Consider the following 11791-nt stretch of genomic DNA (forward strand, 5'->3'; position numbering starts at 1 on the left):
CCTACCATCCCCCTGTTCAAGGGCACTTAAATATGTTGTCTTGTGCATTCACCCTCTGAATAGGGTTAACATTAACAATACATGTCCCAATTGTCTCAAGGCTTAAAGATCCTTCTTTAACCTTTGTCCTCCCCTTCATCTACACTTGTTGAAGTGGATTTAACAAGTGACATCAATAAGGGACCATGGCTTTCACCTGGATTTACCTGGTCTATTATTTTGTACACTCAGTATAAATGAGGATACTGTCATTTTAGTGTAAGAGTTGTTTGAAAAGACCACCTGAAATTTCAGCCTGTTTCGGTGGGACAGAGTTTTGACATCACCAGACCATAATTGAGTTAATAGACCAATAAGAAAGAGAGTTGCGAACCTGCTGCAAATAACAGCTAGTTTTCAGTTTTCCCCTCCGCACTCAGATCACTCCAGGCAGTCTCAGCGAAACTAACCTGTGTCTTGATTACACTGGGGGTTTCTATAAAACATCTAATCTATTGTACATCTTCCAAGGCATTAATGGAGCTCCTTTTCACACACACACAGACAGACAGACAGACAGACAGACAGACAGACAGACAGACAGACAGACAGAGACAGACAGACAGACACACAGACAGACAGACACACAGACAGACACACAGACAGACACACAGACACACAGACACACAGACAACCACACAAACACACACACAGAGCCCAGCAGAGATGACGAGTCGAGGATGGATGGCCGTGTGGAAGCTTGCGCCGTAGAACTAATCTGGTTGCAATTTGCCCTGTCTTCAAAGGCCCATGCTATGTTGTTGTGTGATAGACACTCAGCTGCATGACGAAACTGTCAGAGATTTGGGGTTTTAACTTTCTGGTTGAGAAGTTGATATTTTACACTCACTGCCCTCCCACACCCAGACATGACTGCATCATTGGTTGTGTTTTTGTGTACATTTATAGGTAGAAAATAAGGGCAGTTTAACCTTGGCCGGTTTTCACCACAGGTTATGACACACCCTGAGTGATGCCTGTGCACAGTGCTGCTGAGACATGTTATAATCTACCATTTTCTACTCAACTTGAGAAATGACAGCTAATTAAACTTTATATTGAGATGTATATTTGATGTAGAGTTGTCGAATGTAATATGGGCACAAAACAGCAGTCTATATTTCCTGAAAAGTGTTAAGACTTCTACTACAGAAAATCACTTTAAAATCACTTTAAAAATCACTTTTAAAATCACTTTAAAATCACTTTAAAATCACTTTAAAAATCACTTTAAAATCACTTTAAAATCACTTTAAAAATCACTTTAAAAATCACTTTAAAAATCACTTTTAAAATCACTTTAAAATCACTTTAAAATCACTTTAAAAATCACTTTAAAATCACTTTAAAATCACTTTAAAAATCACTTTAAAAATCAATTTATAAATCACTTTAAAAATCACATCTTTGTGTTTCCTTGTGAAATGTGTCAGTTACCTGTCTTGGTGTTGATGGTGAAATGCCTCCGCGGTGACTCCAACAGCTGGAAGGTGAGTTTCCCCTCAGAGGAGCTGTCCACGTCAGTAGCAGTGACCTGAACCACTGACTTGTCTTTAGGCATGTTTTCCAGGACGGAGCCGAAGTAGACCGGCTGGGACATCTGGGGAGGGTTATCATTGATGTCCAGGACTTCCAAAAATATGTCTGTCCAGGTCACTAGAGGGATGGTGCCAAGGTCTTTGGCATAGACCGATAGCCAGTAGTGTGGGACGGCCTCGCGGTCCAACGTCTCAGCCGTGCGGATTACACCTGCAAAAACAGAAGGAGAAATCGTTTATAATGTCATCCATCTGTATTTCCATTTTTGTGTGGTGATGAACAACTTTGCTAAATCATCTAGGTTGACCCCAAAAAATAGATATTTGGTTAATTAAAACTGGATACTACACTGTCAGATTATAAGTATGAGTAATATTCTGAAAGGGAGGCCTGGTGCGTCAGTGCCGGTGTTCAGCACTATAATGACAGAGCATTTCTCCAACAGGAGTCAAGCATACTAATGAAACGTGATACATTGTGAGGTCACAGGCTATCAGCTGTAAAGAATCCATTATGTAGGAACATAGACGGGTCCCAAGAAGCCTCAGGTTATTGTTTTACATTGTTCATTACTATTATTACACACGCGCACGCGCACACGCACGGGCACACATATATATTTACCTGTTTCCTCATCGATCATGAAAACTCCCAGGCCAGATCCATCGTGGATGTGGTACCTGACGACTCCATCTCTCCCCAGGTCCCTGTCTGCTGCTGTCAGCGTGAACACTGAGGTTCCCACAGGAGCGTCCTCCATCACTGATGCCTCATAGACAAACATGGAGAAGACCGGCTTATTGAGGTTCTCATTCACATCCAGGACCTCCACCTCGATGAAACAGGAGGAGGAGAGTGACCGAGGAAGACCATGGTCAACCGCTCGAACCGTCAGGTTGTAAGATTGTCTCCTCTCAAAGTCCAGTTCCTTCTCAAGGGTTAGAGATCCCGTCAACGCGTCCAGAAAAAAGGCCCCGTTCTCACTGTTCTTCAGGTTGTAGCTGATCTGTCCAGCGCTGCCCAGGTCTAAGTCGTAGCTCTCGACCCACAGTAGCACCGTCCCCAAGGGAATGTCCTCGGGGACTTTGATGTTGTAGATCTTGGGGACGAACTTGGGAGGATTGTCGTTGATGTCCTCCAACACGACCACCAGATCGGTCATAGAGAAGAGCTGTGGGTCTGTTTTAGACTGATCTCTAGCCTGTATCTTCAGGTCATGTCTGGGAAAGGCCTCTCTGTCTAAACGATCAGACACTTTCACTTCGCCAGTGAGTTCATTGATCTTGAAAAGATCAGTTAAAGTTAGCATCGAATATAATATGTTTCCATTGTCCTCAGAGTCTAAATCTGTTGCGTGCACTTGGAATATCCTCGTGTCAACCTCCGTGTTCTCTGGGATGTGCACGACATACCTGGATTGGTCGAATACTGGTCGGTTGTCGTTAACATCCAACAGATTCACAGCGAGAAATTTCCATGCTGAGGTTTGTGGGCTTCCTAAGTCATAGACAGTTACATTCAAAATGTAGAACTCTTTGGTTTCTTGGTCTAAAGGACACACAAGCTGAAGCTCCCCAGAGAAAATACCAATGGAGAAACACCCATCTTCATTTCCACTTGAGATAGCGTACACAAGCTTGCTGTTGAATCCAGTGTCGTTATCCGTAGCCTTGAAGTAAAGGATAGTTGAATTCAAAGGGAAGTCCTCTCTGATTTCAATAGTACTCGGGATGCCAGAGTTGAACTTAGGAGAGTAGCGGTTGATAATATGAACGTCCGAGAAGGATTCCTCATCCTGGAAAGTCAACCCTGGCTTTATGGATTCAATCAGTTTGTCTGTAAGCCGTTTGAAAATCCCAGTCTCCTGACAACTGACGGTGGCTTCAGTGCCCTGGTTACCGATAGTAACAGTAACAACAGAGGGATCAGAGGTATGTTTACCGTCGGTTGCTGTGATTCTGAGTCTGAACGAAGGTAATTCAGTCTCTATCGAAGCTGTGGGTATCTGTCTGATCAGTGTAATGACTCCTGATACAGCATCGATGTCAAACAGTTTTTGGTCATTCCCTGACTCGATCACATATCTGAGCTGTTGTAGTTCGTCCAAGTCAACAGCTGACAGCTCTGCGATTGGCTCTCTCACCGCTAAATCTACAGGTATGGTGGCGTTGCATCCCACCTGCTCAAACAGAGGGGTGTTGTCGTTGACGTTGCTCATGGTGATCGTCACAGCGCATTCAGAAACATGACTGAAGGGACTGCCGCTGTCCGAAGCCCACACTCTGAGATGATACCACCTCTTCATCAACTCGTAGTCCAGATCCTCAGATGTAGAGATCACTCCACTGATTGGGTCTATTGTGAATGGGGAAGGAGTTGAGTTGGCTATGGCATAGGTCACAAAACCATTTCGTTCCCTGTCCTCGTCTATTGCAGAGACTGTTAGAACACTGCTGCCTATAGGTACGTTCTCTGGTAGTGTGGCTTGGTATGAAGGTTTGGTGAATATGGGGGCGTTGTCGTTTTCGTCAGTTATCTCAACAACTATATGGGTCTCGGCTTCGCCGTGATTCGCTATCACGTCGAATTCATAACGAGACTTTTTCTCGGAGTCAAAGGAGTCTGAGGTAACGATTATTCCTGTTTTGGGGTTAATCTTAAATTTGGAGCTATCAGAGTTACTTTTAATGTGGTATCTAACATTCAAATATGCCGGATTCACACTAACTCTGACCACATGTGTTTTTGGTGGTGAAAACTCACTTAGTGTGAGAATGTAAGTGTCTTCCAGAAAGCTAAACAGGCTTTGTTTATACGGAGGGATATGGATTTCTGAAACTGGAGAAACTAAAGGTGGACTGCTCTTGTCTTTAGCTTGAAGGGAGAGGTTTAATCCAGATGGGCTCTGGGACCAGTTCATTCTCTTGGTGGAGACCACTTGGAATCCATTGCCTTGCAGGCTGGATGGAATCATTTCAAAATACCTCTGTGGATCCCCAGCAACAATACTAATGGACTCAATCTGCTTTACACCCGACTCTACATGGATATCAATAGTTATCTTCTCCTCTTCATCCTTCTGAGCCAGGACAACCGGGAGAGGTTTGATGATGGGGGCGGTCGAGGAGACCTTTTCTATGGTAACTTTAACCTTGGCCACGTTACCAAACTTCTGAACCCCAGATATCTTCTTGGTCCTGTCCTCGGCTAATACAGTAAGATCGTATGTTTCTGCTCGGCTGTGGTTCAGTCTCTTGACGAGGCTGATGGCGCCTGAGAAAGGATCAACGGCGAACGGATGGGCTCTACTCATGAAGGAGTAATAGAACTGAGCGTTGCAGCCGATATCCGCGTCCGTCGCACTGACCCTGACCACGCTGGCCTTCAACGGAGCGTCTTCCCTGATGACTACGTTGTACGAGGCTGGGTAGAAGAGCGGTTTCAGGTCATTGGTGTCAATCACCTGAACCAATACCTTGGTCCTGGCTTGGAAGTCGTACGTGATTTCAGTGGCTTCAATGGTGAGAGTATAACTGTCTCTTACTTCCCTGTTTAGTGATGCAGAATTACTGCTTCGCGTTTTGATTCGCAGAATGCAGAAATCCCCTACTCTGACCTCCTCCGCTTTGAATAGGCCGTCGTCATCTCCAGAGACGAGTTTGAACTTGATGTCCCAGAAAGGATCGGTCACTACGATGCCCATCTTGATGGGACTCTCCACAGCAGTCCTGGGGGCTGAGTTCTCATTAATGGTGGCATTGTAGAGATGATAAGTGAACCTCATGGGAGAGCTGTCCTTTCCAAGCACCTTTCCCAAGCTCCATTTTGTTGGTATTTTGTGATACTCGTTACTTGCTACTAGGTTTAGTAAGACCGCTACCACTAAGAGTAGTGTACTTGTGTCTGTTTTAACCATCTTCACTGTCATCACCAGGATCCTCAGCTCTGAGAGAGAGAGAGAGAGAGAGAGAGAGAGAGAGAGAGAGAGAGAGAGAGAGAGAGAGAGAGAGAGAGAGAGAGAGAGAGAGAGAGAGAGAGAGAGAGAGAGAGAGAGAGAGAGAGAGAGAGAGAGAGAGAGAATTAGATTTGAGTTCAGATGGCGAGAAAACATATACATCTTAACTTATAGTTCAATCATCTACGAAAATTGCGTACAAGTCCATACAAAATACATCTCTTTGACCAGATTGTGAACACATCAGTCATTTCCCTAGTGCCTGCTCCTGTCTGAGCAGTACAATGTGAGAATAATGATCCAGTGACACAACACCACAGTGAAAGCCTGCTGTGAGGTATTTGTCTCCTGTTCTAACATGCCTTGACCAAAGCAAAGCAATACATTGTTTGATGACAAGAAACAGCCTCAGAGCAGCATTAGACAGGTGGTGTCCCCCATGTCATTATTCCTTTCCCTTGAGTGCAACAACTGATAATCAAATCATTATTATAAAGCCTTTGTCAACATGTGTTAATAAAAAAAGGATTTGTTACGTGATGACAGATGTAAAACAGGATTTGGTGGTTTGTTTCTACCTTCTGTCTGTGTTCTGAGCGGTCTTCTGTTCAGCGTAGGCTGTTCAGACGTGACCCTTTTACTCCTAAATGTAAACACATTTAAAGCTCAACAATTCATAAGACTCATAGTGAAATATACGAGCCCTTTTCTCTAGCGGATAACGAAAATGTATCTTTGCCAATAAAAATAAAAAACTACAGATATTATCCTCAAAATAAATCATATACAGTGCCTTGTGAAAGTATTCGGCCCCATTGAACTTTACGACCTTTTGCCACATTTCAGGCTTCAAACATAAAGATATAAAACTGTATTTTTTTGTGAAGAATCAACAACAAGTGGGACACAATCATGAAGTGGAACGACATTTATTGGATATTTCAAACTTTTTTAACAAATCAAAAACTGAAAAATTGGGCGTGAAAAATTATTCAGCCCCTTTACTTTCAGTGCAGCAAACTCTCTCCAGAAGTTCAGTGAGGATCTCTGAATGATCCAATGTTGACCTAAATTCTTCCGTTTTTGATTTGTTAAAAAAGTTTGAAATATCCAATAAATGTCGTTCCACTTCATGATTGTGTCCCACTTGTTGATTATTTTTTGCTTAACTTGGGTCAAACGTTTTGGGTAGCCTTCCACAAGCTTCCCACAATAAGTTGGGTGAAATCTGGCCCATTTCCCCTGACAGAGCTGGTGTAACTGAGTCAGGTTTGTAGGCCTCCTTGCTCACATGTACCTTTTCAGTTCTGCCCACAAATTTTCAATAGGATTGAGGTCAGGGCTTTGTGATGGCCACTCCAAATCCTTGACTTTGTTGTCCTTAAGCCATTTTGCCACAACTGTTGTTGTGACTGTGACTGTTCTACTGGATGTCATAAGGTGAATGCACCAATTTGGCATTGTCCATATGCTGTGGGCATTGTCCATTTGGAAGACCCATTTGCGACCAAGCCTTAACTTCCTGACTGATGTTTTGAGATGTTGCTTCAATACATCCACTTTAATTTTCCCATCTCATGATGCCATCTATTTTGTGAAGTGCACCAGTCCCTCCTGCAGCAAAGCACCCCCACAACATGATGCTGTCACCCCCCCTTCCCCACACCCCCACAACATGATGCTGTCACCCCCCCTTCCCCACACCCCCACAACATGATGCTGCCACCCCCATGCTTCACGGTTGGGATGGTGATCTTCGGCTTGCAAGCCTCCCCCTTTTTCCTCCAAACATAACGATAGTCATTATAGACAAACAGTTATATTTTTGTTTCATCAGACCAGAGGACATTTCTCAAAAAAATGCAATCTTTGTCCCCATGTGTAGTTAGTTGTAAACCGTAGTCTGGCTTTTTTTATGGCGGTTTTGGAGCAGAGGCTTCTTCCTTGCTGAGCGGCCTTTCAGGTTATGTCCATATAGGACTTTACTGTAAATATAGATACTTTTGTACCTGTTTCCTCCAGTATCTTCACAAGGTCCTTTGCTGTTGTTCTGGGATTGATTTGCACTTTCGCACCAAAGTACGTTCATCTCTAGGAGACACAACGTGTCTCGTTCCTTAGCAGTATGACGGCTGCGTGGTTCCATTGTGTTTATATTTGCGTACTATTGTTTGTACAGATCAACGTGGTACCTTCCGGCGTTTGGAAATTGCTCCCAAGGATGAACCAGACTTGTGGAGGTCTACAATTATTTTTCTGAGGTCTTGGCTGATTTCCTTTGATTTTCCCACGATGTCAAGCAAAGAGGTACTGAGTTGGAAGGTAGGCCTTGAAATACATCCACAGATACATCTCCAATTGACTCCAATTATGTCAATTAGCCTATCAGAAGCTTCTAAAGCCATGACATCATTTTCAGGAATTTTCCAAGCGGTTTAAAGGCACAGTCATCTTCATGTATGTAAACTTCTGACCCACTGGAATTGTGATACAGTGAATTATAAGTCAAATTATCAGTCTGTAAACAATTGTTGGAAAGATTACTTGTGTCAATGCACAAAGTAGATATTCTAACCGACTTGCCAAAACTATAGTTTGTTAAACAAGAAATTTGTGGAGTGGTTGAAAAACGAGTTTTAATGACTCCAACCTAAGTGTATGTAAACTTCCGACTTCAACTGTAGGTGTGGTTTGTCTTAACTAGGCCGTGCTGGTGACATCATAATATATGTCATTTGGTAGACGCTGTTATCCAAAGCGACAGTCATGCATGCATGCGTAGGGCTCCCGAGTGGCGCAGCGGTCTCGGGTTCTGCTTCTCAGTTCAGTCCCTGGTTCAAATCCATCCTGGTGATTTGGAGTCCCGTAGGGCGGTGCACAAATGGGGTAGGCCATCATTGTAAATCACAATTTGTTCTTACCTGACTTGCCTGGTGAAATAATAATACAAAATATGGAATTCAATTTAACCTGGTGGTGATCCTGGGAATTGAACCCTCTACACTGGTGTTACTCTGCTCTAGTGCTCTGCTCTACCAACTGAGCTACAAAGGACCACAGTATTCATATTGTCTTGGTTTAAACAGCTCCTGTCATCTCTTTCAATTTGACGCCATATCAATTTACAGTCTTCAGATCATTCTAAATGAACCTTATCCTTTACATGAACATGGGTTGAGTCCTAAATTACAACCTATTCCCTATATACAGTGCACTCCGGTCAAAACGTAGTGCGCAATGTAGGGAATTGGTGCCATTTGTCGAAGTGAACATGGCACTAAACCATTTCATTTCCAGATGTAGGGGTTAAAATGAAATGTTTGTCTGGCTGGCAGTGCTGCTGGTGGGTCCTCAGGCAGTCATTGATTACTGAGGTCTGTCTGCTGTGGGATGCTCTCCTGTTCATGTTCCTGTGTGTTCCTGCCTGTCCTCCTCCTCCTCATTCAAACCCCCGCAGTCACGACCTGTTGCTACACGCTCAGCCATGCTGCTCAGAACAGATCGAATTTCAACATCACCTCCATGGTATTGTACCTGTAAATGTATTTGGGGCAAAGTTTGCAGTGTTTCTGAGTCATGATTTTTAACAGCTCATTGATTTCTCTCTCTCTCTCTCTCTCTCTCTCTCTCTCTCTCTCTCTCTCTCTCTCTCTCTCTCTCTCTCTCTCTCTCTCTCTCTCTCTCTCTCTCTCTCTCTCTCAATTCAATTCAATTCAATTCAATTCAATTCAAGGGCTTTATTGGCATGGGAAACATGTGTTAACATTGCCAAAGCAAATGAGGTATACAACATACAAAGTGAATATATAAAGTGAAAAACAACAAAAATTAACAGTAAACATTACACATACAGAAGTTTCAAAACAGTAAAGACATTACAAATGTCATATTATATATATATCCAGTGTTTTAACAATGTACAAATGGTTAAAGGACACAAGATAAAATAAATAAGCATAAATATGGGTTGTATTTACAATGGTGTTTGTTCTTCACTGATTGCCCTTTTCTCGTGGCAACAGGTCACAAATCTTGCTGCTGTGATGTCACACTGTGGAATTTCACCCAGTAGATATGGGAGTTTTTCAAAATTGGATTTGTTTTCGAATTCTTTGTGGATCTGTGCAATCTTAGGGAAATATGTCTCTCTAATATGGTCATACATTGGGCAGGAGGTTAGGAAGTGCAGCTCAGTTTCCACCTCATTTTGTGGGCAGTGAGCACATAGCCTGTCTTCTCTTGAGAGCCATGTCTGCCTACGGCGGCCTTTCTCAATAGCAAGGCTATGCTCACTGAGTCTGTACATAGTCAAAGCTTTCCTTAATTTTGGGTCAGTCACAGTGGTCAGGTATTCTGCCGCTGTGTACTCTTTGTTTAGGGCCAAATAACATTCTAGTTTGCTCTGTTGTTTTGTTAATTCTTTCCAATGTGTAAAGTAATTATCTTTTTGTTTTCTCATGATTTGGTTGGGTCTAATTGTGTTGCTGTCCTGGGGCTCTGTAGGGTGTGTTTGTGTTTGTGAACAGAGCCCCAGGACCAGCTTGCTTAGGGGACTCTTCTCCAGGTTCATCTCTCTGTAGGTGATGGCTTTGTTATGGAAGGTTTGTGAATTGCTTCCTTTTAGGTGGTTGTAGAATTTAACGTCTCTTTTCTGGATTTTGATCATTAGTGGGTACCGGCCTAATTCTGCTCTGCATGCATTATTTGGTGTTTTACGTTGTACACGGAGGATATTCTTGCAGAATTCTGCGTGCAGAGTATCAATTTGGTGTTTGTCCCATTTTGTGAAGTCTTGGTTGGTGAGCGGACCCCAGACCTCACAACCATAAAGGGCAATGGGCTCTATGACTGATTCAAGTATTTTTTGCCAAATCCTAATTGGTATGATGAAATTTATGTTTCTTTTGATGGCATAGAATGCCCTTCTTGCCTTGTCTTTCAGATCGTTCACAGCTTTGTGGAAGTTACCTGTGGCGCTGATGTTTAGGCCAAGGTATGTATAGTTTTTTGTGTGCTCTAGGGCAACAGTGTCTAGATGGAATTTGTATTTGTGGTCCTGGTGACTGGACCTTTTTTGGAACACCATTATTTTGGTCTTACTGAGATTTACTGTCAGGGCCCAGGTCTGACAGAATCTGTGCATAAGATCTAGGTGCTGCTGTAGGCCCTCCTTGGTTGGTGACAGAAGCACCAGATCATCGGCAAACAGCAGACATTTGACTTCGGATTCTAGCAGGGGGAGGCCGGGTGCTGCAGACTTTTCTAGTGCCCGCGCCAATTCGTTGATATATATGTTGAAGAGGGTGGGGCTTAAGCTGCATCCCTGTCTCACCCCACAGCCCTGTGTGAAGAAATGTGTGTGTTTTTTGCCAATTTTAACCGCACACTTGTTGTTTGTGTACATAGATTTTATAATGTCGTATGTTTTACACCCAACACCACTTTCCATCAGTTTGTATAGCAGACCCTCATGCCAGATTGAGTCGAAGGCTTTTTTGAAATCAACAAAGCATGAGAAGACTTTGCCTTTGTTTTGGTTTGTTTGGTTGTCAATTAGGGTGTGCGGGGTGAATACATGGTCTGTTGTACGGTAATTTGGTAAAAAGCCAATTTGACATTTGCTCAGTACATTGTTTTCATTGAGGAAATGTACAAGTCTGCTGTTAATAATAATGCAGAGGATTTTCCCAAAGTTACTGTTGACACATATTCCACGGTAGTTATTGGGGTCAAATTTGTCTCCACTTTTGTGGATTGGGGTGATCAGTCCTTGGTTCAGAGCTAAGTATGATGCCAGAGCTAAGTATGACGTTAAAGAGTTTTAGTATAGCCAATTGGAATTTGTTGTCTGTATATTTGATCATTTCATTGAGGATACCATCAACACCACAGGAGGGGGGGGGGTGAGTCTCTCTCTCTCTCTCTCTCTCTCTCTCTCTCTCTCTCTCTCTCTCTCTCTCTCTCTCTCTCTCTCTCTCTCTCTCTCTCTCTCTCTCTCTCTCTCTCTCTCTCTCTCTCTCTGCTCTCTCTCTCTCTCTCTCTCTCTCTCTCTCTCTCTCTCTCTCTCTCTCTCTCTCTCTCTCTCTCTCTCTCTCTCTCTCTCTCTCTCTCTCTCTCTCTCTCTCTCTCTCTCTCTCTCTCTCTCTCTCTCTCTCTCTCTCTCTCTCTCTCTCTCTCTCTCTCTCTCTCTCTCTCTCTCTCTCTCTCTCTCTCTCTCTCTCTCTCTCTCTCTCTCTCTCTCTCTCTCTCTCTCTCTCT

General features: G+C 43.3%; 1 protein-coding gene across 1 annotated transcript in view; it reads right to left on the reverse strand.

Annotated features, from left to right (window-relative positions):
- The window catches only part of LOC118376255 (protocadherin Fat 2-like), an 82862-nt gene that overhangs the window by 64917 nt on the left and 6154 nt on the right, over window positions 1-11791 (reverse strand). Inside the window, exons 2-3 of the mRNA XM_052487543.1 lie at window positions 2203-5523; window positions 1477-1788 (exon numbers count right to left, since the gene is read on the reverse strand). Of these exons, the coding sequence (XP_052343503.1) occupies window positions 1477-1788; window positions 2203-5506 (3616 nt within the window). The 5' untranslated portion in view covers window positions 5507-5523. The remainder of the gene's footprint in view (window positions 1-1476; window positions 1789-2202; window positions 5524-11791) is intronic.

The sequence above is a fragment of the Oncorhynchus keta genome, chromosome 30 (genome assembly GCF_023373465.1).
Source record: "Oncorhynchus keta strain PuntledgeMale-10-30-2019 chromosome 30, Oket_V2, whole genome shotgun sequence".
Taxonomy (NCBI): Eukaryota; Metazoa; Chordata; class Actinopteri; order Salmoniformes; family Salmonidae; genus Oncorhynchus; species Oncorhynchus keta.